The following is a 26,566-nucleotide window of genomic DNA, read 5'->3' as shown; positions in this document are numbered from 1 at the left end:
TAGTAAAAAAAAAAAAGAAAAAAAATATGGAACCTATTCCACATCACAGGGCATACAACTTAGATTAACATTTGCTCGCGTGACAACTTTTGCTGGGGCGGCACAAGCACAAGCGAACGTCGCATGCGACTGCGCTGCAAGCTGGAGTTGCGCTCCCGCACAGATTGACGCAACTGTTGACGGCGCGCAGGCGCAACGCTGGCTGCATCCTTCTCCGCCGCATTCATGGCAGCCAGCATATCAAAAGCTGCTCGCTTCTGCTCCTTCGTCCACATGTTGGTGAGCGATTGGGATGGCTGCAACTGCTGCGACGGCTGTTTGATGGCCAAGGGAATACGGCGCTCTGTTTGCTTCTGCGGCTGCTGCTGTTGTTGCGGTGCTGCTGCTACTGACGTCTTGTTGACTGCCTTGGGAGCACGACTTAGACCAAAGAGTGATAAAATCGATTTACGTCGCGTATTGGAAGCTTGACTATCGGCAGATTCATTGCTACTAACGCTTATTTGCATGGGCACCGCTGCAGGCTTTGGCGGCGGTGACTGGAACGTTACCTTACGCAGCGTCTGGCTATTGATGTTGTGATGCAGTTGCTTTGGCGCCGGCAGCGCAGCTAGATTCAGCTTCGCCACTGTGGGCGCCGTTTCATTCAGTTCAATGCTGCAGTAGGTATCGTCATGGCGAGATTGTGGTTTTCGCGCTGGCAGCGGCGGCACGCGGCATTGACACGGACGTGGAGCTTGCGCCTGCTCTGCTTGCTGCAGCTTTTGCAACAGCTGACGCTCCAATGCCTTGACACGTTGCTCCGCCACCTGCAATTCATCAGCGCGCTGCTGCAGCAGCGATTCCTGCGCGCGTATTGCATGCAAGCGTTGCTGCAGTGCATCATTGAATATGTGCTCTGTAAGGCGGCGCGGACTTTGCTGTTCCCGTCGTATGCTCTCATAAAGCGCCGGATCGGAGCGCTGCCGCTGCAAACGACGCCTGGTCGAGTAGAAAAGCTCGCTGCGCAAGTCTGGCGTGAAGACTCCGCTTATGCTGCGCTGTTCCGAGCAAATGGTGCTGCAGTGGCCAGGCGTTGTCGGCTCGGGAAACAATTGACTAACGCCAGCCACATAGAACTCTTCAGTGGCTGCAATCAGGCGTGGAAATTCCCCATCGAGTTGGCTTATATTGCGCACCAGCAGCGGATGTCTGTTAATGATCTCAATGCCGGGACGCTGCTCATGTGAGACGGCCAGCATAAAGCCAATTATCGACTGTAGATCACTGCCATAAACGCTGGGAATGCTGCTAAATTCACCTTGAGCAATGTTATCCGACAGCTGCTGAAAAACGCGACCACGAAACGGCGGACGCAATGCGCACAGCTCGTAGACCAGACAGCCCAAGGCCCAGACGTCGCTCTTGCGATCATACTGACCGCCCTTGACCAGCTCGGGACTCATATAGTGCGGCGTGCCCACGAAGGAAGCGGCAAAGCTTTGATCACGACGCAGCAGGCGCGCCAAGCCAAAGTCGCCCAGCTTAACATTGCCACTGGCATCCAGAAATATATTCGCCGGCTTGATGTCGCGATGCAAAATGGTGCCGGCGGTTATTTTATTGTGGCACACCTGGAGCGCACGACAAAGCTGGAAGAGCACACGCCAAATGTAGGACTCCTCGAAGCGTTGATGCTGCCGGCGTGCTCGTTGTATAAGCTGCGCCAAGTCGCCACCGGCGCAGCACTCCATAACGATATAAATGGACTTGGCCTCGCGGTTGATTAAATGATGATAGTATTGCACTATGTTGGGATGCTGCAGCTGACGCAGCACGCTTATCTCCGAGATGAGCGACTCACACTTGGCCTCATCCAGTTCATCATAGTTCATGCCCTTCCAGGCGTACAGCTGGCCAGTGCTCTTGTCACGCACTTTGTAACAGGTGCCAAAGGCACCATTGCCCATAACGGAGAGCACTTCATAGTCCTGCAGCGTTTTGTTTGCAAACTCCTCGCTGTGCCTTTCAACGCTCATCTTTGCCAAATTTTCAACTCTTTAACTTGCTGTTGTTGCCTCGCCACTTGTGTTCTGTTTGCTTTGAATGCCAAAAACTGACTGAGAATTTTAGCCACAACATCTCTTTTCCAATCTCTACCTGCGAAAACAACAAGCAGAGCGGGCACAAGCACTTGTGCTCGACAGTGGTGCGCGCAGAGTCACAGTGACTGTGAACACACATACAAGTAACAGTGAGCATTGAATTACAATAGCAATGCAGTCACAGTGACTTGGTAGAAATCACAGCGCTGCGCAGCACTAGCTATTCATATCTTGTTTCGTTCCCAGAATATTCCCTCTCTTATATAAATGTGTGTGTGCGTGTGCGCGCCCGTGTGTGTGTGTGTGTGTGTATGTTTTGGGGTATTGACTGCGACGCCGACGCACTTTGCAAATCTTGCACGCTGCGCGCAGGCTCAACAACGCCTGTATACAAAATAAGAACCGTTGGACAAAAACGTCCTTTGGTGCTGGCACGCCTGCAATTTAAACTATTGTGTGTCCGTCTGTCTGTCTGTATGTGTGTGTGTTCACCCTTGTTGCCGCACTGACCATAAAAATAAATTAGTTTTGTTACATTGGCATTTCAATTTGTGCGCTTATGTCGCGCAAGCGGATTATGTTACAAAAGCAGAATTACGAGCTCTTGTTCCCCATCTACGCAGATGCGTGTGTTATTCTATGCATTTTAGTTTATTCAACTAAACATGCACTGTTACTAGTCAAAAGCTTCGCGCTCTTGCTTTCTCTCTCTCTTTAGCGCAAGCTTCGCTCTTTGGGATTGACTCTGTTCTCGCCTAAGGCCATCTCGCTCTAACCGGTGTTGCAAAAAACAAAAACAGTTAATCAATGTGCGTTGGTGTTGTTGTGCTCAGGTAGAAGAGAGCACCACGCAAACGAGTTATCTTTGGGCTTATCCATTGGCCCGTGTTGATGGTTTTATGGTTTTCGTGTACGCAATCCTTCGTAAATAAATCAAGCTACAAACAAACATACAATAGTATGGGTTTGTTTTTGTAAGCCATTGTTTGATCTCGGTAACCACAAAGTCCAGGTACATGGTGCATGGGGCAGTGCGCATTTTTAGCAAGAAATGTTTAGAGGTGAAATTTTCACATAGTCATTCGACGATTTATTTAAACGACAGTGAAGTGAACAACAGAGTGTTTTTGGTAGTATGCAAACGTAAGCCTAATAATCACCAAGAAGGTTGCTGATTCTCGCTACCCGCTGCACGGCCGTACAGTGCGCTCTTGTCGCGGAACATTGTCATGCGCTCCGTTTCCTTCGTGTCCAGAAAATGTCCTATGGCGTAGCCTAGTAGCGGCAGCGCCGCCCACAAAGCACGCTTATCCAAACCCAGCACCATTGTATGTATAATCTTCTCTTAGCTTTGTCTCTTGAGAGCTTCGCTCTGTGCTGCTTGCTGCTGTTGGCGTTTCCACTCGCGTGTATGCGACCAATCCGCGTAAATGGAGCCGACTGTAACAGTTGGAAAGAATATCACTGCACCGTACTTTCGCGCCAGCTGTGAGATGATGCTACTGCCCATCTGGGTCTGGGGTTAATGCGTATGAGTACTGCAAACAACAACAATTAAAATGAGCCACATAACGATATGTAAGGTAAAACATTTGTTTTTTAGTTACGTAATGAAAATGGTAAACTCAATGCTGCGAATGCAATTAAGATGCTTGTCACAATTAATGCTTACATTGCTGCTGCACTTTGCACAATTTGATGAGTTCTTTTATAGTTTTTTTTTGTTATGATTTATGCTAGAAAATTGACAATGCGGCTGTTTGTTATTTACTTACGCTTATTGGATTCGAGCAGTGTCGTATTTGACTGAACGTAATGTTTGGATGACAGTGTGTGGTGCCCGGACGATGTTAGCCAACACTAGAGTAGTATTGGCAAAAATGCAAGAAGCAGAGAATTAAGCAAAAAACCGGCAACTACAGCTATTTTTTGTAAAGCAAAAAAGTTTAATTACAAATAGTGCCAAACACCAGGTAATACATAAAAATTGAAACATTATTTAATTTATGCTTACGTGCTTGTCTTTTGTTTAGCGCATACAACAGTTGGTGACATACGAACTATTGCAAATCTGGATGCAAGTGACGAGATGATTGCCATTGCAGAGCCTCCACAGGAATTTGTTCCTCGTGGACGTCAAGCGGCAGAGGAACATCCGGGACCCAGTGATGCACCCTTGCCCAAATATTTGCCCGCCGAGCATGTGCTGCTGCAACGTTTACAAAATGTCAACATATCCGAAGCCGCCGATGAAGCGCAGGAGTTCTGGTGTATACGTGAAATTTACGATGACTACGAGGCCAGCTATAGTCGTAGCCAAAAGCGTCAGCATTTGCTTGAGCAGACCAAGAAATGTGGACCCAATGCTGCGGCAGCAACGCAGCTAATCTCGCTGCCACAGGATATATTGCAGAATAGTCCAACAAATCGCGAGGAGCCCATGTGTGATTACATAGTGAACAACGAGGAGGAGCTATATGTGCACAAGAATACAGTAGTATGGACACAAGGACGCAACGATGATGAAGACGATGGCGTTTATAAGCGCAGCTGCTTCACCTGCGATACGCCTGTGAAATTTGCCTGTTTCCTCAATCGGCAATTTGTGCGCGGCGGGCTGGCGCAGCTGAAAGCAGCACTACAGCCGGATGAAGACAACTTGACGGCCATTTGTGTGGTAGATCAGGATGCGATGCGTGTGTACTGCAGCGATGGCGAGGATTATTTAGCCAATCTAGACTTTCCCGTATCGCAGATTTGGCAAACAAAGTTTGGACTGCTGCTGGAAAAAGATTCGAATAATGCAACACTCTCACATCTAAGCATACCCATGCCCAGACTGTTTAGCATGTCGCATCCGCTGCATGAGGTTTGCCCCGTGGTGCTGAAGACAGCAAACAATCCCGCCGTGTACATGACCGAGCCGGAGTACAGCGTGGTGTTTACAGCCGAGGACTCGGATCTGGTGCTGCTATATGATGCTAAATTTCATAAGCATTTTGCAGCGCGTCTGCGCAAAGTATTACCCGAGGAGGTGAACCATGTGCAGCAGCAATATACACAGGATACGCTCAATCAAACGCTGCTCAATCAACGCTATCCGAACAGTCCGCTTAGCTTTGTGAGCAGGCATCAGCAAACGGGCAGTAAGTTTAAGCTCTTAACTGCTAACTGGCATACTAATTGTATTGTTAACTTGCAGCCACACCCAAGCTGTCGACGTCGTTCTTTACGCGCAATGAGACGACAACAAATTCACAGAATCTCTCGCGTCTGGGCATTAGTCAAACGCAACCCTTTGGCGGCATCTTATCGCAGTCGCAGTAAGTATAATAAGCAGCCATAGGCAAACAGTTGCTAATGTTCGCTCTTCAATAGCAGTCGGGCCACAGGCCTGGGCACACCGCTCAGTCAGCTGCAGCAGAGCATTAGCCAGCAGTCGCTTTCGATTAAGGATATGCGCAAGCCAACGGATGTGAAGCCCGCCAAGCCGATTGAGCCGGAACTCTGCTTGGAGTACCTGTGGACGGAGAACACGTTCGGCACGTAAGTATGCCTGCAAACTCCAGTTTGTTCTAGTCGTAGTCTTCACTACCGTCATCCCTGTATAGTTTTACGTTTATTTTCAGTCCACGTGAGTATTGCGAAATGGCCACGCGCGCCTTTGTGCACACCGATCTGGTGGGTCAGACCTATCTGTGCTATTTGCAAGCACGCTCCAGTCGCCTGCAAATGGTGCTGCTCAGTGGCTACAATACGGACGAGCTGCAGTTGTCCACGCTGCCCAGCACGTTGCCGGCAATGGATGCAGTGGGGCTGAAGCGTTTGCATATGATTGTAATACTCGATCCCAGCGGCAGTCTAATGGTTTACACTGGCACTGTGCTCATCTCGAAGGTGCACATAACGCCGCTCATTGCTACGCCCAATCTGTATCCAAACTCCGCCATGCAAGGCACACTGCCACATCATTTGCCGGCAACGCCAACGCTGCTGCCCACGCTGACGCTGAAGCCGGGCAGCTCGTTTGGCGAAGTGCGTCGCAGCAGTTTGCTGCCCACCAAGGCGGCCTCCGATCTGAGCGCGTTCGATGAGGAACTGGAGCTGCATATGCTCTCGCCCATACAGCCGCAGCCCATGTCCTATAGCCAGCGCCAGGCGCACAACACCATCAAAGGATTGCGCGATGCCGCAGGCAATCGTCTGACTTTGGTCTATGCCACTGGACGCATGTTGCGCATATCGCTGCCGCTGCTCAACGATACGCGGCTGATTACACGCTGCATAGCAACGCTGCGTCAGGTGCTGGATCCCTCGCAGTTTCTGCATTTCATCATACGCTGGTATAGCGCAAGACATCCGCCTGGCTCGCGGGACTACAGCATTGAGCAGGAGTGGCAGCTGTTCCGCAACACCATGATGAGCTTGATGGGCTGCACCATAGCGAGCACATTCCCGCGACCCGATACGGATGATTCGTATGCGCGCTGTGCGACGCCGCCGTTTCATCATTTTGGGCAAAATTGCCATGGCCATGGCATGGAGGAGCCAAAGAAGCGTCGCCGCTGCCATGAGTATATGGGGTATAGCGATGACGATTGGGAGTTTATGCTGCTGCATAGCAGCACACTGATGCACTGCATCAACGATTCGAATACTACCTACAATGTGGATGTGACTGCGCCGCTGTTTCGCATCATGCCCGCCATATTCTTTGGACTGCATCTGCTCTACGAGGATCTCAAGCTGGATTCGGTCTACGAAAGCTGCCTCAGCTATGTGGCGACGGTAATGAGCACAAAAAGCAAAACCCAAAGCCAAATGACTAACATGCGCTCTCTCTCGCTCTCTCTCGTTTAGTTTCTGCATCAGCTGGCCATCGATATGCAGCTGGTCACCTATGTGCTGCACTATCAGCTGGACTTTCCGGAGCTGGCGCACAAGGTGAGCAAGCTGAGCATGCTGAGCCATGAGCATGGCGCACTGATGCTCTACCAGGAGCTGCTGCGCATACCCGCGCCCAGCATCTACGCACAGCTGGAGCATGTGCTGCTGGGACGCGAACAGGTGACGCCCTATTGCTATCTGGAGTGTGTGAACGAGCGCAGTCGCAATCTCATACAGCTCGTATCGCTGGTAATGCATGGACACCACAAGCTGAAGCAATGGTGGCAGCTGCTCGAGGTGTTCGGCTCCGTTCAGGCCAACTATGGGAAGCGGAACAAGCGCAGCATAACGGCCACAGCGCCGCGTTGTCATCAGCTGCTGGAGCTGCTGCTGTGCATGCAGTTCACGCGACGCGACATTGAGCGTTTGCCGGCTGCAGTGCATCTGGTGCTGGCGGAGGCATTGGAGCAGGCGCGTCTAACGCCGCCCATTGGCTGCAGCATGGCCACGTATGAGTTAATACTGCGTCCGGAGCTGGCGGCGCATGCGCAGCTGCCGTTTATGGCTGCCACGCCGGGCACACCGCACTGGGGGCGTGTGTACAAGGAGGACTCGCTGTCGCCGCGCGTTGGGCCGGACAACTTCAACTACGCCCTGGATGAGCCAGACAAGCGCTACGATGGCATGGACAATGTGGACACCAAGCTGCTGCGCCTGCGCTTTCCCGACGACATGCGTGTGGAGGAAGTGCGTCGCCTGCTGAACAGCGCTGACCCGGTGGCCATTGAGATGACACAGTCGCCGGGCACCAGCGATCACGAGTTCATTGAGGAGCAGGAGAAGCAGCTGTTTGCGCTCTGCGCGCGCACCATGACGCTGCCACTGGGGCGTGGCATGTTCACGCTGCGCACCGCGCTGCCCAAGCCCAGCGATCACATCGATATGCCGACGCTGTGTCTGGAGGGGCGCGAGCCCATCAAGGGCACCACCATTGAGATGCAGCAAATCGAGTTTCCGGCCAATATGCATATGTGGCCTTCGTTTCACAATGGCGTCGCCGCCGGCTTGACTGTGGCGCCGCAGGCGGAGGGCATTGACTCCACCTGGATTGTGTTCAACAAGCCCAAGGCGCAGGCAAATAATGCGGTGGGCCATGCGGGCTTCCTCATGGCGCTCGGTCTCAACGGGCATCTCAAGTCGCTGTCCTTCATGAGCATCTACAAGTATCTGGTGAACTGCGACGAAATGACGGGCGTGGGCCTGCTGCTGGGCATTTCGGCGGCGCATCGCGGCAGCATGGACACGAAGACGACCAAGCTGCTGAGCGTGCATCTGGAGGCGCTGCTGCCGGCCACCGCCATGGAGCTGGACATACCGCAGAGCACACAGGTGGCCGCACTTATGGGCATTGGTTTGCTCTATCAGGGCTCGGCCAAGCGGCACATAGCCGAGGTGCTGCTGCAGGAGATTGGACGGCCACCGGGTCCGGAAATGGAGAATAGCGTGGAGCGTGAATCTTACGCCATTACGGCGGGCTTGGCCCTGGGTCTGGTTACACTCGGGCAGGGTGATTCGCCGGCGGGACTGCGTGATCTGCAGCTGCCGGATACGCTGCACTATTATATGGTGGGCGGGGTGAAGCGGCCCATTGGTGGCTCGCAGAAGGAAAAGTATCGACTCGCCTCGTTCCAAGTGCGCGAGGGCGACAATGTTAACATTGATGTCACCGCGCCGGGCGCCACGCTCGCCTTGGGTCTGATGTTCTTCAACTCGAACAATGCTGCGATTGCGGAATGGATGCAGGCGCCGGACTCACGCTACCTGCTGGACATGGTGCGTCCAGATTTTCTGCTGCTGCGCACCATAGCACGCGGTCTAATACTCTGGGAAGAGGTGCAACCCGATGCCGATTGGTTCATGGCGCAGTTTCCGCACACGCTACGCGTTCATTTGCGTCTCAATCGCGGCGATGAGCCAATGCCGCAACAGAAGTCGGCGCAGTCCGAGGATAGCGACATTGACTATGAAGCTATAACGTAAGTTTCTCGGCAATTTCAAATTGCAGTTCAATCCAATTTATCATATTTGAGATCCTTTATAGACAAGCGTATTGCAACATCTTGGCGGGCGCTGCTTTCTGCATTGGACTCAAATACGCCGGCACGGAGAATCCGGTGGCCTTCAAGACACTGCGCACGGCCATCAAGCAGTTCCTTGGCTTTCCCGGCACACCCATGGGCGAGTGTGCGGGCCGCACCACAATCGAAAGCTGCCTCATGGTTCTGCTCATTTCCATCTCGCTGGTCTTTGCGGGCTCTGGCAATTGTGAAATTCTACGCATTATACGTTATTTGAGATCACGCGTCGGCCCGCAATATCCACATGTCACCTATGGCAGCCACATGGCCATACACATGTCGCTGGGTCTGCTCTTCCTGGGCGCCGGTCGCTTCACCATTGCCAAGACGCCCGAGTCCATAGCGGCGCTCGTCTGCGCGTTCTTTCCCAAATTTCCCATACACAGCAATGACAATCGGTAAGCTGACCCCAATCACAGAGCATCAGAGCCAACTAATCAACTCTCGTCTACTTGCAGCTATCATCTGCAGGCGCTGCGTCATCTCTATGTGCTGGCCGTGGAGCCGCGTCTGTTTCTGCCGCGCGACATAGACACGCATCAGTTGTGTCTGTGCAACATTTCGGTGCTGGAGGTGGGCGCCACAGAGCTGCGTCGTCTGCCCATAGCGCCTTGCATACTGCCCGAGCTGAGCACATTGCAGCAAGTCATCGTGGACGATGAGAACTATTGGCCAGTTTGCTTTGAGCGCACGCGCAATTGGGCGCAGCTGGAGAAGGCGCTGGAGCTGTGCGCACCCATTGATATTAAGAAACGCACGGGCTGCCTGTCGCATCTCGAGGATCCGGATCGCTTGAAGAGCATGCTGGCGCAGACGCTCACCATGGAGCAGAGCATTTGCTGGCAGGTGGTCGCGCAGGATCTGCAGCAATTTGCCAGCGAGCGTTTGGTCAAGCCTTTCATCAGCCGCTTTCTGGACACCAAGGGCACCAACTTGAGCTACAACGAGCTGAGCAAGCGTCATCATCTGATGCTGTTGTTCTACAATGCGGTGGTCAAGGATCGCATGCACCTGCTGCCGGTCTATCTAACGCTCTACGATGTGAGTTAACAGCCTCCAGCCAGTTCGATCTTTAATATTTTTTGTTTACTGCCATAGCATGTCACCAAGCCCGTCATACACAACACCGATGTGTGGCAAGTGAAGCTCATCGATGCCTATTTAACCAAATGCAGCGAGAGCGCTCATGCACTCATTTCTGTGGAGCTGATACAAATGATGCTGGAGATGCTCAAGCTGCAGCTGGAGACGACCTTACAAGAGCTCTGTCTGCCGCTGCGTGAGTTTCTCTGCCAGAAGCAGCTGGATCCGAACTATGTGGCCAGCATTTGTGCTCAGGATCTGCAGCGCATCCATTGCGTCATTAATTATTACAACTTTATGCCGAATATGTTGAGCGATGTGGATCTGAGCGGCGCGCCTATTAATTATTTTCGCATTATGCTCGAGTTTCGGCATCTCGATTTGAGTCCACAGACCATCTTTGGATTGCTCAAGCTGTTCCAGGCGCTCACACGTCAAATAATTGAATAACAGTTACAGTTACTCAACTACGGTTGAACACATACGTTATTTGTTTAATTACTATTAATTGCCATTATATGAATGTGTAAGTATTACAATCAAGAAGATTAAGTGGCCCTGCTAAAAAAAGAGCCAGTGGATAAGATAAGCTTGTTTATTATATAAATAATAATTAACGACCATTCATGTCATAGATATGCAATAATGTTTAACTAGTGCTATAAAGAAGTCGTAAAAAATAAATAATTCAAAGAAAGGCTCAATTGCTTTGAACAAAAATAACTCAGTTGATCAAAGATAAAGCAAAGTTCACTCAAACTTTTCGTACGATGCACAGTGAGCGACGCTCTCTAAGCAACGCAACAGCGACGACGCTCAAATTCAGCGGCAGCAGCAGCGCTGAGCGACGCTCTCTAAGCAACGCGGCGACGATCAAATTGAGCCGCAGCAGCAGCTCTGAGCGACTCACCTTGGGCAACGAAACGGCGATGCTCAAGTTCAGCCGCAGCAGCAGCGCTGAGCGATCTTCAAGCAACGAAACGGCGACGCTCAAGTTCAGCCGCAGCAGCAGCGCTGAGCGATCGCGCGCTTACGAACGAAAGACGCGAGCAGCAAAGCAGCAACGCTCACATACGTGGGAGGCTGAGCGAATTAGAGCGCATGTAGTTCAGTTCTGCTTGGACTCTGGGCGAGTGAACAAGTGGGTGCTACGAGTTAAACAAATCACATCTTGGCGGCTTTAGTTTTTTAGTTATAACTTGGGCAATAATCAACTGATTGTGCAACTGTTAACTGTTTTATACTCGTAATGATGCTAGCAACAAAGTTGCATCATTAAATTTTGGATGCTACAACTTTCGATTTTTGGCCATTCTTAACAAAATTCGTGATGTAACCATCATGAATTTTTTCAAAAAATCGAATCTCTTGGATTTTGAAAATTTAAATGCAGTTTAATTAGAATGCTTCTCACGAGTATAACAGGACATGCAACTCTGAAATCGCACATCCTTTCGCTGAGTTAGAGCTTATCAAAGTTTGATATCTTACAGAAAATGTTTAATTAATTGAATAACAAATAGTAAGCAGCATTGGTCTGCCATATATTTAAATTGCTTTGCAGGATCAGGACTTTAAGCTAGACCAAGGACTTTAGTCCTCGACACCATGTGTTTCTAGGACTAGAAATCAAACAAAGCAGCGAAAGTTGGAAACAATTTTGTGTTTGTCCAATCGAATTTAAACAATACAAATTTATTGTTATATGTTTACAATTTTTCGTTTTCCAATTTATATACAAATTTACAAATATATACACACGTGTATAAATATATATTAAATATAATACAAATTGATATGAATTTAGCAGGGACCGTAACGGTTATAACTTTGATTTAAAATTGGTCACTTGGGTTAGTGCACTTAGCACTTAGTGGTCTGCAAAAGATCACGCTTTTAACTAAGCTAATATCCAAAATCCCTTAACTACTTGGAAGCCACACGCGGGGGGGGCTTAGACTATGCGCTGATGCTCGGCGGTATCGATGACGCCTGCCTTGGCGCCGTTGTAGATTCGTTGATAGAGATAAATGCCCAGCAATGGCAGCGGTGTCATAATGGCCACCGAGACTGGCACCACAGTAGTAATATCGCCCTGTGGTTGGTCCAGCACAGTGCGCAGCAGGAATATGGCAATGCCTGTGTTTTGTATGCCCGTTTCAATGGCAATGGTCAGCGCATCGGCGGCATTTTGATTCAACAGCTTGGCCGCCAGCCAAGCAACAATATAGCCCAGTCCAGGCAATGATAGACCCGCGACAGCAATCTGTTCAGTAAGAGCGAGAGAGAGTAAGTTGGAGTAGCTAAACGCGTTTGAAGCTGCTACTGCTACTTACCTGCCAGGAGAACAGCTGGAATAGATAATAGTTGGTGATGATGGCAAACACAATGATGAACAGTATGAGGCAGGCAGAGATGGGCTTGAGCAGGCGCACCAGGACGCGTGCCACTCGCGGTAGCCAGCGCTGAATGGCCAGACCAATGAGCAGCGGAACAATTAAACTGGCGCAATAGCTGGCAATCTTGCCGTAGGGCACCAGCAAGCCGGCACGCTCAAAGATGAGCTGACCCAAAGTAAATATCCACAGCGGCATGCTGGCAAAGGCAGCCACATTGCTGACTGTGGTCATGAGCACGGAGAGATGAATGTTGCCATTAAGGACGGCAGACCAAGTGTTGGAGGCGCCACCGCTGGGCGCAATGCCAGTGAAGAACAAGCCAAGCTGCATGGACGGTGATTCTGGAAAGATAAAAACGCCCAGCGCATAGCTGAGCAGTGGCATGCCCACCACTTGGGTAATGAAGCCAATGCAAGGACCCACCGGGCGCGTTACCAAGCCCTGCAGCACATCCAGCTTAAGTGCAGCGCCGAAATTGATATAAATCAGCGACATCAGCAATATAATGGAGCCCACAAAGATGTGATCGAGGACACGTTCCGGCCGCACCACCTGCGCCAGCAGTCGACTCTCAGCTGCCTGCGCATTTCCCGGTGCTCTGCTGGTGTTGCTCTGCGCATCATGTAAACGCACCGCTATGCGCGCCTCGCCCAGAAAATGCGCCAGCACATGAATGGCACCGCTCCACTGCTGTTGCATCACCTGTTGCATACTAATGCTTGCATTCTCCGCCGCCACACTGGCCAGCTCAACATGGTCGCTGCTCAGGCGAAAGCTGTAGCGTTCGGGCGACTCCAGCAATGCAGGCTCTATGTCCGTCAGTGTAAGCTGCACTTGCGCACTGGTCTCCATATGCAGTTGCAGCTTGGCGGGCGCAAATTTTGCCTGCCAACTCTCACTGGGCATGGCCTGGAGTGTCAACAGCAACAACAACAACAGCCAAACAAAATGGCAGCAGTTAATGTTGCGTTTCATTGTGCCGCTTTTTTTTTAATTATCGCGCAGCCAGTTGTTGTGCCAGAAACAAATAAAAAATACAACTAATTTGTTTGTGCTTGTGAAATTACAACAAGAAACATTAAAATCCGCGTTAACAGTGACAGCGCATGTCAAGAGAGTTGAGAGTGATCTGTTAGCTCAAACTAGAGATGGGCGCGTGCTTCTTTTTTAAGCTACATTCAGCTCGAAAAGCTCTGTGTACATCTCTGGATCACACACACAAGCGCACGAATGCAGTTACATGCATGTAAACAATTAGCAGTGCACACAAAATGACTCACTGTTAGCTTTGCAATAAATTCTAAATACATATAAATTTAAATACATATGCATATAAATATTTTATACAACAGACAGCATCATTTGAATATGATTGTTTTTTAAACATGTTTGCCGCTTATGAGTTTAACAGAGCAATCTATTCTGCTGACTGTTAACTGATTAAGCTTAGCTTAAATTTACACACACACACATGCATAATATACACATATACTTGCACTTTTGTTGTTTTGAATTTGTCGTTGAATTGCGTCGTTTTTTAAAAGTTCTTATTAAATAACTATTAGGCTATGATCATCTGAGAGAATCACATTTATTTCTTGTCACATTTTGCAAGGGCTTAGGAACAAGCATGAAAAGTAAAAAAAATGATAAGCAATCTATTAGTTTGCATGGAACGTGTATTGTAAAATGTAGTGTAATGTTTTAAATTATGATTTAAAGCAAAGATTAAGCAAGTCGTTCAACTGAATAAAAATTAAAAATAGAAGCACGGAAATTTATAAATCAATATAATAATCTATAACTTTGATTTAAAGTGTGTGTGTGTGTGTATAAAAAATCAATGTGTTTGGGGAAAATAGTTTTTGTATTTTATTTTATTGGAGCATGTGTTGTGCTTACTCACGGTACAGCTTAGTATCTGTAGTGATCAGGCTTGAAGGGACCTGTCTTGGGCACACCCAGATAGCTAGACTGCTTGTCTGTGAGCGTGGTGAGCTTAACGCCCAGTTTATCCAAATGCAAACTGGCAACCTCCTCGTCGAGCAGCTTGGGCAGCACATGCACGCCAACGGCATACTGTGAGGCCTTGGTCCAGAGCTCAATCTGGGCAAGCACTTGGTTGGTGAAAGAGTTGGACATGACAAAGCTGGGATGTCCATGGGCACAGCCCAAGTTCACCAGACGTCCCTCGGCCAGCAGAATGATGTGCTTGCCATTGGCCATCGTATAGCGATCCACTTGAGGCTTGACATTCACCTTCGACTTGCAGTTCTTGTTTAGCCAGTCGACATCGATTTCGCAGTCAAAGTGACCAATGTTGCAGACAATGGCATCGTCGGGCATATTGTTCAGATGGACAGAGGTAATAATGTCGCTGCAGCCTGTTGTGGTCACATAGATGGAAGCCTCCTTGCTGGCCTCCTCCATGGTTGTAACCTCGTAGCCCTCCATGGCTGCCTGCAGCGCATTGATGGGATCGATTTCGGTAATAATAACACGGCCACCAAAGCCCTTCAGCGCCTGGGCACAGCCCTTGCCCACATCTCCATAGCCTGCCACACAGCAAACCTTGCCAGCGATCATAACATCTGTGGCACGCTTAATGCCATCAATCAAGGACTCGCGGCAGCCATACAAGTTATCGAATTTGCTCTAAAATTCAAAACTTGGTTAAACTTCACAGTCGGTAAGTGTTGAATATGAAACGCACCTTGGTCACAGAGTCGTTGACATTGATGGCAGGCACAGCCAGGCGACCATCCTTGAACATTTTGTAGAGATTATGCACACCAGTTGTGGTCTCCTCACTCAGACCCTTGATACCCTTCAGATATTGTGGGAATTTCTCGTGCACCAGGTTGGTCAAGTCACCGCCATCGTCCAAGATCATGTTAAGAGGTTGACCATCAGGGAAGACCAAGGTCTGCTCAATACACCACATGTATTCCTCATCGGTTTCACCCTTCCAGGCGTACACAGGCACTCCTGTGGCGGCAATAGCTGCTGCCGCATGATCCTGTGTGCTGAAAATGTTGCAGCTAGACCACTGAACCTATAGCGAAATCAGATCAAAACTAGGTTAATATATGTACATATATGTTACCAGGCGTTGTGTTTTAGGAAGTAAACAACTTAGCATATCAATTGTTTCTTGGCTTGACACCCTGCCTGACCCCCTAGCAGCGATAATCGTTATCATTTATCAATATGTGTATACTGAAGCTTGAACTCGTAGACGACCCCCCGAAAAGCCATTGTTTTTGGTCCAGATTGGTTGTTTTTTGTTTTTCGTAAACATTGATAATGCGCCAACACGTGGAGATTAAGGAGATCAAGGGTATAGTTGCGCTTACCTCAGCGCCCAGCTCCACCAGGGTCTCAATGAGCACCGCCGTCTGTACAGTCATATGCAGGCAGCCTGTGATGCGAGCACCCTTCAGAATTTTGGAGGGTCCGTACTTCTTGCGGCATGCCATCAGACCGGGCATCTCGTTCTCCGCAATGATGATCGCCTTGCGGCCCCATTCCGCGAGTTTGATATCGGCTATAAAAGAGTTGCAGTTAATAAACGTATAGAGATAATATTAGGTCGGCAACAACGTGCTTGTTTAACCTACGGCACAATAAAAAACATGTGCGCATTCATACGCAGACACACAAGCACACACACACATTCAAACGAATTGCAAGCACATGTTGGCGCTCCTTGAATTGCCGGCATAAATTTCAAAAGCTCCTGGTTATATTTTTAACTTACCAACTTTGTACGAGGGCTTCGACATTTTGTAGTTATACTAGAGCAGAGCAATATGACTGACTGACTGACGCTTCGCGACTAAATACTTTTATTTATATATTTATTTAAATATATATCAGTGCTGCCAACTAGAACTCAAATGTAAGAAGAATAAGTTCAAATGAACGATAAGTATGAACGAGCGAACTTAGTCGTTCACTTGAGCAAAAGCTAACATGGAACAACAAAAATATATGAACGCGAGCTGGCTACAAAAAAGTTGAGCAGAGACACAAGTTATCGATAACGCGCAAAATTCCAAACGCAAATTCAAATGAGAACTGCCAGGTAAAAATTGATTTCGAATAAAAACAAACAGATTTTTGTTTAAAAGTGTTTCTTTAATATAATTAGATATATCTTTCGCATTGTTCAAATACCCGTATATAACGTTCGTATGTATTTTCCCGCATTTAAGTTGTATTTGTTTTGCCAAAATTTTGTAATTTTGTAAATTTTTAAGTAATATTTCGTTAAATTTGTATTTCAGACCACCTCTAATATAAGGGCAAGGCTAAGAGTGCATGGGTCATTAGGGGTATATGGGTAATAGGGTGTGTATAGTTTGTAAAGGTATGGGAAGTGTGCTTTATTATACATAAGATAAATTGATTAAATTTAATTCCTTATATTTTCATATGTTCAAATATGTTTGAACTCAAAGAGAACTACATATGGAGTTGCTCGAATAGAAATACATTATTTGCAATTATATGCAATATATGTTCATATATAATATTTATGTAATTTGGGAAAGTGTGTGTATGTGTGTGTGTGTGTTTGTTTGTGTGGGAATTACTTAAATTCTAGATATTACATTTTATATAAGTTTTAGCTTAAACGTTTTCCTTCAAATTTCTTTTTAACTTTTGTCCACTTGCATACGTGTGTACTTTGCGTGTTTTGTTTTTAATATTCATTCATACACAAGATAAATGAATTAATAATGTATGTTGTATGTTTTTTAAATGCACGCTCTCGTTCGAAATGGCTAAGAATTTGTTGTTACAATTTGTTTAGAGCAACAAATTTTTGGTTTCTTTTGCTAACACAAAAAATTATACATATATATTTATGTAATATATAATGTCACATACATATAAAAATTAAGAAAATTCTTTTTGTTACTATTCCTCATACAAATAAACCAAAATGGGCTTAGAGATGTGTGTGTGTGTGTTTGAGTGAGTGTGTGTGTGTGTGTTTGCTTGTATGTTTTTAAAACTAGTTTGTATAAATTGTTGGCTTGCTTTGAAAATACATATTATTATTATTATTATTATTTTTACATAGTACATGCTATGCATATTTTTTTCATTTAAATATTTAAGAAGTTGCTGCACGTTCTCCGCTTGAAATACACACACATTGACAATAATACTCTATAATTTAGCTTTTTGTGTTTTTTTTTTGTTGTACCATATAATAATTCGATATTCGATTATCGTCTGTCGTCAAATAGTATGTCATTGCCAATATATCATATATACAATATAATATCCACTTGTACATCCAACATCAATTCTATGTATGTACGTTTCGCTTATGTAATGTACAATGTATGTAAGCAATGTCAACATTTAACGTATGTATCTACGTACATATATTTCTACGCTGTATCACAATTGGGTAGGGGGTTTTGAGGGTGTATCGGACGAGAACGTGGTTCTCAAAACTTCTTCTTTGCTCGTTTCTTAATACGGCCAAAAAACAAAACAAAAAAAACTCAAACTAAAAAGAATTTCGCTTATCACTTAAAATGTTGCCATTTGTATATTTAGTTTCATTTTGTTCATTAAACAATTTTATTCCTGCCAATTTTTTTGTTTTTTTTTTGTAGCATAAGCAAAAGCGTTGAGAGTTGCTCCTTGCTTGAAGCTTTGCCTATATAAAAGTATATGCGTGAGAGAGATAGTAAGAGAAAGAGAGAGTGTGTGTGTGTATTTGGTTGTGCATGCTCTTTAACTGTATTTCAAAATTTTCTTTGGATTTGTTTGCGTTTTTCATTTGTGTTAAATTTAGTTTTTAAGATCAGCAGGCAGCACTGTACACATTTAAATGCATTTTCACTCATTAGCTTCGGTTAACCAGCGACTGGCTTTTGATAAATGTATGTATTTTGTTGTATTGTATTGTATATTTATACATATGTAAGTCATATGCATATAGTTTAAATTGTTTGTTTTAAAAATGATTAAACGTAAATAAGAATATAGTTACGCTTTAAGCAAATTAAATACACAAATAAATTCAATAACGTTTGAATACAAAATTATGTAATTTATAAAAATATTCCTAAATAACGGTATTTAAATTAAACGTTACGTTGTGTGCTACGTTACGTTTCGGTTTTTTTCTTTTTTCTATCTTCATATTTTGTTATGTTTCAGGGTTTTTTCAAAAGTTGCATTTTTATACTTTCAAAAATATATATATGTATGTTCTATAAGATCGTTGTATATATATATATAAGAGACTAAGCCAAACACAGTGTTAGTTATATATATATATATATATATATATATAGAGAGAGAGAGAGAGAGAGAAAGCATATTTTGCTTCACTTTAGTGAATTTTCTATTTCTTTTTTCACTTTTTTTTATGTTTACGCTTAAATTTTTATCAGTTATCAGTTGCAACTTCTTTTTGCTCTTTTTTTTTTGTTTGTTTGTTTTTGGTTTTGTTTCACTGTGCGTGTGTGTTTGTGTGTGTGTGTTACGTGTTCACAACAACTTATAGGTAATACAATATAAATATATCGCGCTCTATAGGTTTTATTTCTTCAAAAAAAGAATGTGTGCCTCATATCATCCATAATACATATGTATATGTATAATAGCCATATATCATAGCCATCTATCATATGGTATATAGTATGTATACATATATATACGTCAATAAAACAAATACATATACATATATAATACATATATATATATATATACTCTCTTTTTATATATGCATATATATATTCTGCCAGCCTTGTGTCGTCTTTTTATGGGCTGTTTTTAAATAATTTTCGTTTTAAATTTGGTTATTAATTAGTATGTTTTTCTTTTATATAAGTCTATCACATCATCACAATTCGGTTGCATTAAAAAAAATTTACCCCAGCATCTCGAAATGCGCGGCTTTAATTTTTCTTCTTCTTCTTCATTTACAGTTAGTAACATTGTGTATACATATATATATATATATAAAAAAAATAATATATAGCATTTAGTTTTCAGCTTCTAAAACACAAAGAAAAGCGTATAAGATAACAAAAAAAATATAAAATAAAAAGAGCACATCAAATTCATAATAATAAACAATGGTATGTATATATAAATATATATATATATATATATGTGCATGTAGTACTTGTAGTAGTTCTTTTTTGTTTCAAGGAGATCCATTTGGTAAATTGTGTTTACAGTTAGTTGCTAAGGACATATATGTTTATATATAAAAAACAAAACTAACGAAATATTGATGTTTATAAAATACATACATATATAATGCATATGCATATATATATATATTTATTCTTCTCTTGGTGTTCTTCTGTCTCTTTACTGCTAATAATTTTAGTTTAAGTCTTTTCTTACTAAACTCGCTTTCGTCAGTTTACAAAATGTCTCTTTGCTATTTATTTAATTGTTTCTTTTTCTTTGTACTGTGTTTGATTCTTCTAATAAACTTAGAATTTTTGTTTAATACTAAAATGTTAACCATCTGTGTCACTGAATTTGGCATTAAGGCTGGGGGGGTTGGTGGATCGAGCGCGGCTTTCTTTCCACACAATTCTTTTTCGATATCGAATTCGCACACTGCGCGAACGAACGAACAAACAACAACTTGATACAAGAGACAGACCTAAGCTCACAACAAGAACTAAATGAACTATCTGTGTGTGTGTGTGTGTGTGTGTGATTATCGAAAATTTTGTCCAGCAATTTCGAATATTTCGAAAAAATGAAAAAACTGCTACTACACGCTAGGCAAGAATAATTTTTCAATTATTTTTAAATTATAATTTATACGTGTGTGTGTGTGTGTGAGTGTGTGTGCTAATAATATATATATGCATTCTGTTTACTTTGAACACTGTTATTATTAATTTTATATGCTTTTTTGTGTTTTCTTTTAGGCTGTGTATGTTTTGTTTCCATTTTTTTTTGTTCTTATCTTTATGGATGAATGTGGCGTATTTTCTTTTTCTTTTCCATCATTTTATGGTTACAACAATTAATTAAATGTAAATTTTCTCAGTATATTTGCATAGAACTTTTGAAAAAAACTTTGACCTTTTGACTTTTGGAAAATATACTAAACGAAAGAAAAGTATTTATAAACAAAAAGTAGTTAAATTTTATCAAGCATGTGGTTTTCATATAGTATGCCATGATAACAAAAATAAAAATTAAATTAAAAACAAAAATTTGTATATACGTATAATATACAATATTTATATATGTGTCATATATATATATATAAATAAACTGCATATCACGTTTTAAACTTTTCCAAGCGTTTTCTTTTGTTCCAATACATATTTCATTGTCTTTGATTCGTTTGTTACATACTTCTATCAAAGCAGCGCTGCTTTTATCTTTATCTTTTTCATATATGTTTTTCAAATGTGGCAAATATATATCATGTAGTATATATAAAAAAAAATTTCCAAATAATTTTACTTTGTTTTTGAAACAAACAATTTGCTACGATTTGATGCATTTTGTGTGTTAAAGACTCAATATTATTTTGAATTATGCAAATTTGTTGTTTTTCTTTATCTTTTTTTTGTGTATATGTGTGTGTGTTTCTGGCTTTTTGTATTTCCATTTTTTTTTTTGGTATATATTATTATAAGCAAACCGTTAATTTCATACCAACCAAGTTAGTGAAAAGGTATTACAAATTTTCTCTTGTGTTATTATATCTTAAATTTCTTGTCAGTTCTTCGGTGTGTGTGTGTGTGTGTGTGTGTGAGTACATAAATGTGTTTTTAATAAACAAAAGTATCTTTACACTTGTGTGTGTGTGTAACTGTTGTGTGTGTGTATAAAGCAGTTACAAAAGTTATTATTTTTTAACAATAATTATGACTGTATGTTAGAGAGAGTGTGTTGGTGTATGTGTGTGTATGTTTCAGTTAACAAAATATCAAGCATTGTGTTTTTCATTAAACGAAAATATAAATGTATATATAAAAAAAAAAAACAAATAACTTAAATTTAACAACATTCAAAGCACATGCGTGTTGTTGTTTTCTTTCTTCACATATTTTGTAGAATGCCTAAATTATTTACTTCATTTTTGTTATGTTTATATAAAGTGTAACTGGGTGGCGAATCAGCAGCAATCAGTTAACTAATTGAAAAGAAAGAAAGAGAAGTTCAATAGAGAGAGAGAGAGCTTTAGACTTTAGATTTATATATAAAATACAATTGTTAATTTACAGCTTACCTGCAACTTTGTCGTGGCTTTGGTTGCGTTGTTTGCTGTTTAGCTCGCCAAGTGCATTAGAGTGTGTGTGTGTGTGTGTGTAGGTGTGTGTGTGTAGCAGTTAGTTAATAAATATTAATGAGAAAAGCAAAAAACAAATGAGAGTTTATACATAAGTATGTACGCAAGAAGTAGTTTAAATGTTTTGACGTTTTGTTTTCCATTATTTTTTGTTGTTAGCTTTTTAACAATTTTGTTGTTTATGTAAATTGTTGCCATTTGTTGTTGTCCACGTCGATGTTGTTGTTGGTTGTTGTTGCTGTTGTTGTTTTAGTTGTTGTTAAGCTTGCCTCTTTGGACCGTTCGTCGCCGTTTCGCTTTGGCAGCACAACAGGCAAGTTTACAAAAATAAAATGCACATTGTTCAGTTTTTTCCATTATTGAAAGCTTGCATGCCAGGCCAGGCCAAAGCAAAGGCTCCATTCTTTCTTACTACTGCTGCTGCTCCTGCTCCTCCTTCAGTGCATATGCTTGGGCATATGTCTAACTTGTTCGTGCGTGTGTGTGTGTGTGTGTTCGTGTGCGTCGTGGGTTGTCTGTGTGTGTGTGTGTCTATTTGTTTTTATAAATTGTGATTATTGTTGTTGTTTTTTTGTTTTCATCAAATTGTTTATCCTTTGTATGTGAGTTGCTATTAGTGCTGTCCCGCCGCCTGCTCAATGGCCGCAGCTGGTCCAGCCGGTGCTGCTGCAACAGCAGCGGGCGCAAACTGATGCGCCGTATAGTAGGTGGCCGGCATATTGAACTGACTGGCATAGGGATTGGTGCCGGGCGCTGCAGCGGTAGTCAGCACACCAGCAGCATCGTACATAAAGGTGGTGCCGGCTGGCGCTGCCGCCACCGTTGCGCGTCCTGCGCCGCCAGCTATGGCAGTTGCTGCTGCTGCTACGGCCGTAATTGGTGGCGAATTCGCTGGCGTATAATGCATAATGGGCGTGCCAGCGGGCGCGTATTCCTTAAAGTTTTTATCCTGATCCTTTGACTGCTGCTTGTTCGGCGACTGTTGCTGTTGTACATATTGCTGCTGCTGCTGTTGTTGCTGCTGCTGCTGCTGATAATCGCGCTTTGGATATTGCTGAAAACGTGGCATGCCACCGCCAGCAGCTGCACCATTTGGCGGTGCAAATTGTCCGCGTCCACGATAGCTCGGCTGCATATAGGCACCGCCCTGTTGACCAGCAGCGCCGCCAGCGCCCGCTGCTGCACCGCCAGCGCCATTGTGGCCCATTATGGCACGCGGACCGCCATTATTGAATGGAGCACGTGGTCGATAGGCAACATTGCCGCCGCCGCCGCCATTGCGCGCCATATCGCCGCCACCTGGTTGCGCGCCATTGCGCTGCCAATTGCCGACGCCATTGGGCTGATAGCCATTGCCACCGCCGCCAGCGGCATATTGTTGATAGTTGCCGCCGCCGCCACCACCGCGATTGTTGTAGCCATTGCTATTGCCGCCCGCCTGATAGTTGAGCGGATTGCTGTTGCGCTGCTGGCCGTACATGTTGCCCATGTTGCCGCCGCCGTTGTTGTTGCCGCCCATGTTGTTGCCATTGTTGTTCCAGCGCTTGTTGCTGTTGCCGCGATAGTTGCTCGAGTTGGGCATGGCGCGTGCCAGGTCGAGCAGTCCCTGCGAGGGCGTCTGTCCCGCCTCCTCCAGCACGGAGATCAACTCACGCGCCTGCTTGGCATTGTCGGGCGTAAAGAAGGTGTAGGCGGTGCCCAGCTGCTGGCAGCGACCAGTGCGTCCAATGCGATGCACATAATTCTCCGATGAATTGGGATAATCATAGTTGATCACATACTGCAAATCCTCGACATCCAAACCACGCGACGCCACATCGGTGGCAATCAATATATTCGATTTGCCATTGCGAAAATCTTTCAGCACCGAGTCACGTTCACTCTGCGATTTATCCCCGTGTATCGAGGTGGCCGTGTAGCCTTCACTGCGTATAATTTGCAAAATATCTTCCACCTAATAGAAAATATAACTGATTAGCAAAAAAGAAAACAAACAAGCAACAAAAATTAACGATTGTTGAATCTAAACGATTGCACTGCTCATATATCGTATATCGAGCCGACGATAGAACACAACGAAAACCGTTAGAACTCACTCACATTTTGCTTTTGCACTTATAATTAAGAACAAGAAAAAGTAAAAGTTCTACCTTGATTTTGGTCTCCACGAATATGATAATCTTGTTGGCCTGACTGGCGGCATTGTTGGTGCCCGGCGTTATCTCCTTGAGCAATCTCACCATGCGCTGCGGCTTCTCGTTCTCATTGCAAATCTCGACAATTTGCCGTATATTATGATTGGCAGATAGATTCATCGACCCGATGTTGATCTGTATGTAATCATTGAGAAAATCGCCGGCCAAGGCTTGCACCTCCTTCGGCCATGTGGCCGACCACATGACCACCTGGCGATCCGGACGGATTTGCTCAATAATCTTGCGTATCTGTGGCTCAAAGCCCATGTCGAGCATGCGATCGGCCTCGTCCAGCACCAGATATGTGCAACGCTGCAGGTTGGTGTTGCGATTTTCGAGAAAATCAATAAGGCGACCAGGTGTGGCAATGATAACTTCGACGCCGCGCTCCAAATCACGCGCCTGAGGCACTTTCGATGAGCCACCAAAGATGCAGGTGTGGCGTATCTCGGGTTTGCATAAATGTCCATAGTCCCGCACTACGGACTGAATCTGTTGGGCCAGCTCGCGCGTGGGTGCAAGCACCAAGGCAATGGGTCCCTCGCCGCGCATTATGGGCGGCTGATTGGCAATGTGCACAATGGCGGGCAGCATGTAGGCGAGTGTTTTGCCAGAGCCGGTCTGGGCAATGCCCACCAGATCACGTCCGCTGAGCGCGATGGGCCAGCCTTGCGATTGTATAGCAGTGGGTTTGGTGAATCCCTGACGCTTCATTTCATCGATTATGTGCGCTGGCAGCGATGATTCCTCAAAATTGGCCACAGGATGTGGCAGCTCTTGGCCCGAGAGTGTGATTTCCAGCTCGTGACGCATTTCGGCGACAGCTTGTTCGCTACGATTCAATGTATTGGGATGCATGATGTAGAAATCCTTGAGGAATGGCTGCAAATTCTCCCACTGTGGCTTCACCAGGTTACGTCCCGGATTCTTTGCCTTTTCGCGCTGCAACTCGGCGCGCTCCTCCTTGGAGAGCATGCCCAAGGCGGCGGCATTATAGCTGCCATTGCCATTGCCCTGATAGCCATTGCCCAGGCCATTGTGCGGCTTCTGATAGCGTGGCATGTAGGTTGTGTGCTTGACGCGTGGTCCACCAAAGGCCATGCCATTGGCTCCCGCAAAGGCGCCGTTTTGCACAGCATTTCCAGCAGCAGCAGCGCCACCAACGCCGCCACCACGATACGGATTGCCACCAGCAGCGCCCATATTAATGCCATTCTGTATGCCATAAGTCATCACGCCATACGGCTGTCCAAAGTGCATGCCACCTGCAGCGGCAGCAGTGGCCGCTGCTGCTGCAGCGCCACCGCCATTCAGAGCAGCGCCATTGCCCGCGGCGCCGGCAAAGTTATTACGCGGATAATAGGGGCGCTCATGACGTGGTCCATTGCCGGCACCACCCGCTGCAACGGCAGCCGCGGCACCGCCGCCGTTTCCATAATAACCGCTGCCGGTATGCTGCTGTTGCACACCGCCAGCATTCGGTGCATAGGCGCCTGCGTACATTATGCTTATCACTGTTGTGGAGTTACGTTCTTCTTGTTGTGGTCGTCGTCAAAATTGTTTAGCTCTTTAAGCGCCTTTAAAGAAACGAAACAAAACGTAACGAAATGAAATGAAAGGAAAATAACACGAATATAGTTGTTGCTTTTTTTGCAAGCATAAAAATTGCACTTAGTTGTTAAACTTAGTTTAAGTTGCACTTGCAATTGAGCTCTAGTAAGTGTATAAATTCAATTGCTATGGGTTTAATTTCATAAAGTCTAGCATAACAGCCCCCCGCTCTCTTCTCGCTCTCACATGCACATACACGCGACCACTTTCTCGCTCACTCGCATACAACACACAAAAAAAATCAATACAGCATCGCCTGCGGCCGACTAAAAAAGAAGAAGCAGCAGCAGGCAGGCAGGCAGTCAAAGAAAAAGAGCAGCACGCAGAACGGCATATGCACACACACACACACACGCACACTCTCTCATACACAATCACAAACACACACACATATATATACACATTGCATACACTACATACATACATACAAAGCACATTTACTTACCCTTTTTACTATTATTCAAGTTACTTTTGTTAACTTTGTATAATTTTGAGCAACTTTGCAAAAATAAACAGTGCTCTCGCTCGCGTTACTTTTTAACTCGTTTTTCGCAAGAAATTTATACATATATTTTTTTTTACGATTTTTTTCTCGTCGTCACGCCTAGTGTAAGAAAAACTAGAGCTCGAAATTATTGCTTTTTTTAACACTGAAAACTATGTTTAAAGCTAACTAAAAGTGTACTTTGTTTTACACTATGTTATGAAAAACCTAATTGCTATAACTTTTCTTGCGTATGTTGTTTTTTTATGAACAAAAAAAGTTTTGCACTGTAAATATTTCAATCACCGCTTGGATGACTGTGTGTGTGTGTGTGCGTTTAGAGTTGTTATTGAATCGTTCAGAACAAGTTCGATT

General features: G+C 44.9%; 7 protein-coding genes across 8 annotated transcripts; 1 reads left to right on the top strand and 6 right to left on the bottom strand.

Moving 5' to 3' along the window:
* Positions 1–9: 9 nt before the first annotated feature.
* LOC108605868 (G2-specific protein kinase nimA) lies at positions 10–2,133 on the bottom strand. The gene has a single exon (XM_017995681.1). It carries the CDS (start codon positions 2,016–2,018, stop codon positions 60–62), a length of 1,959 nt encoding a protein of 652 aa, XP_017851170.1. The 5' UTR covers positions 2,019–2,133; the 3' UTR covers positions 10–59.
* A 1,013-nt stretch (positions 2,134–3,146) lies between these two features.
* On the bottom strand, positions 3,147–3,432 carry LOC108606930 (NADH dehydrogenase [ubiquinone] 1 beta subcomplex subunit 1). The gene has a single exon (XM_017997480.1). It carries the CDS (start codon positions 3,409–3,411, stop codon positions 3,241–3,243), a length of 171 nt encoding a protein of 56 aa, XP_017852969.1. The 5' UTR covers positions 3,412–3,432; the 3' UTR covers positions 3,147–3,240.
* On the bottom strand, positions 3,408–3,950 carry LOC108606931. 2 transcript variants are annotated; one of them, XM_017997481.1, is made up of 2 exons: positions 3,860–3,950; positions 3,408–3,622 (listed from the first exon to the last, which is right to left on the bottom strand). In XM_017997481.1, the coding sequence occupies exon 2, from the start codon at positions 3,592–3,594 to the stop codon at positions 3,430–3,432; it is 165 nt and encodes a 54-aa protein (XP_017852970.1). In that variant the 5' UTR covers positions 3,595–3,622; positions 3,860–3,950; the 3' UTR covers positions 3,408–3,429. The 2 variants fall into 2 exon arrangements, with proteins under 2 accessions (XP_017852970.1, XP_017852971.1); XM_017997482.1 differs by lacking the exon at positions 3,860–3,950 and adding an exon at positions 3,757–3,848.
* An 87-nt stretch (positions 3,951–4,037) lies between these two features.
* Positions 4,038–10,889, top strand: LOC108606929 (anaphase-promoting complex subunit 1). Its single transcript, XM_017997479.1, has 9 exons — positions 4,038–4,057; positions 4,118–5,230; positions 5,287–5,407; positions 5,463–5,630; positions 5,714–6,872; positions 6,945–9,007; positions 9,073–9,507; positions 9,568–10,150; positions 10,208–10,889. Exons 2-9 carry the CDS (start codon positions 4,174–4,176, stop codon positions 10,640–10,642), a joined length of 6,021 nt encoding a protein of 2,006 aa, XP_017852968.1. The 5' UTR covers positions 4,038–4,057; positions 4,118–4,173; the 3' UTR covers positions 10,643–10,889.
* A 1,138-nt stretch (positions 10,890–12,027) lies between these two features.
* Positions 12,028–13,732, bottom strand: LOC108605662 (uncharacterized sodium-dependent transporter YocS). Its single transcript, XM_017995449.2, has 2 exons — positions 12,529–13,732; positions 12,028–12,458 (listed from the first exon to the last, which is right to left on the bottom strand). Exons 1-2 carry the CDS (start codon positions 13,564–13,566, stop codon positions 12,147–12,149), a joined length of 1,350 nt encoding a protein of 449 aa, XP_017850938.1. The 5' UTR covers positions 13,567–13,732; the 3' UTR covers positions 12,028–12,146.
* Positions 13,733–14,439: 707 nt separating this feature from the next.
* On the bottom strand, positions 14,440–16,455 carry LOC108606816 (adenosylhomocysteinase). The gene is made up of 4 exons (XM_017997291.1): positions 16,352–16,455; positions 15,948–16,138; positions 15,305–15,646; positions 14,440–15,246 (listed from the first exon to the last, which is right to left on the bottom strand). Exons 1-4 carry the CDS (start codon positions 16,374–16,376, stop codon positions 14,506–14,508), a joined length of 1,299 nt encoding a protein of 432 aa, XP_017852780.1. The 5' UTR covers positions 16,377–16,455; the 3' UTR covers positions 14,440–14,505.
* Positions 16,456–22,089: 5,634 nt separating this feature from the next.
* LOC108607021 (ATP-dependent RNA helicase dbp2) lies at positions 22,090–26,445 on the bottom strand. The gene is made up of 3 exons (XM_017997606.2): positions 26,153–26,445; positions 24,052–25,673; positions 22,090–23,855 (listed from the first exon to the last, which is right to left on the bottom strand). The coding sequence occupies exons 2-3, from the start codon at positions 25,597–25,599 to the stop codon at positions 22,515–22,517; spliced, it is 2,889 nt and encodes a 962-aa protein (XP_017853095.1). The 5' UTR covers positions 25,600–25,673; positions 26,153–26,445; the 3' UTR covers positions 22,090–22,514.
* Between the last annotated feature and the right edge of the window lie 121 nt (positions 26,446–26,566).

Source organism: Drosophila busckii, chromosome X (genome assembly GCF_011750605.1).
Source record: "Drosophila busckii strain San Diego stock center, stock number 13000-0081.31 chromosome X, ASM1175060v1, whole genome shotgun sequence".
In the NCBI taxonomy this organism is placed as follows: Eukaryota; Metazoa; Arthropoda; class Insecta; order Diptera; family Drosophilidae; genus Drosophila; species Drosophila busckii.
Note: the sequence above shows the minus strand (reverse complement) of the source record. Positions and strands in the feature narration are given on the sequence as shown.

Coding starts and splice junctions, on each gene's coding strand:
- LOC108605868 (XM_017995681.1), bottom strand. CDS start 2,018: ATGAGCGTTGAAAGGCACAGCGAGGAGTTTGCAAACAAAACGCTGCAG.
- LOC108606930 (XM_017997480.1), bottom strand. CDS start 3,411: ATGGTGCTGGGTTTGGATAAGCGTGCTTTGTGGGCGGCGCTGCCGCTA.
- LOC108606931 (XM_017997481.1), bottom strand. CDS start 3,594: ATGGGCAGTAGCATCATCTCACAGCTGGCGCGAAAGTACGGTGCAGTG.
- LOC108606929 (XM_017997479.1), top strand. CDS start 4,174: ATGATTGCCATTGCAGAGCCTCCACAGGAATTTGTTCCTCGTGGACGT. Junction 5,631..5,713: donor ACGGAGAACACGTTCGGCAC/GTAAGTATGCCT, acceptor GTTTATTTTCAG/TCCACGTGAGTATTGCGAAA. Junction 6,873..6,944: donor GCCTCAGCTATGTGGCGACG/GTAATGAGCACA, acceptor TCTCTCGTTTAG/TTTCTGCATCAGCTGGCCAT.
- LOC108605662 (XM_017995449.2), bottom strand. CDS start 13,566: ATGAAACGCAACATTAACTGCTGCCATTTTGTTTGGCTGTTGTTGTTG. Junction 12,459..12,528: donor TCCAGCTGTTCTCCTGGCAG/GTAAGTAGCAGT, acceptor CTTACTGAACAG/ATTGCTGTCGCGGGTCTATC.
- LOC108606816 (XM_017997291.1), bottom strand. CDS start 16,376: ATGTCGAAGCCCTCGTACAAAGTTG. Junction 16,139..16,351: donor GAAGCCCTCGTACAAAGTTG/GTAAGTTAAAAA, acceptor ACTCTTTTATAG/CCGATATCAAACTCGCGGAA. Junction 15,647..15,947: donor TGGTGGAGCTGGGCGCTGAG/GTAAGCGCAACT, acceptor ATTTCGCTATAG/GTTCAGTGGTCTAGCTGCAA.
- LOC108607021 (XM_017997606.2), bottom strand. CDS start 25,599: ATGTACGCAGGCGCCTATGCACCGAATGCTGGCGGTGTGCAACAGCAG. Junction 23,856..24,051: donor TCGTGGAGACCAAAATCAAG/GTAGAACTTTTA, acceptor ATTTTCTATTAG/GTGGAAGATATTTTGCAAAT.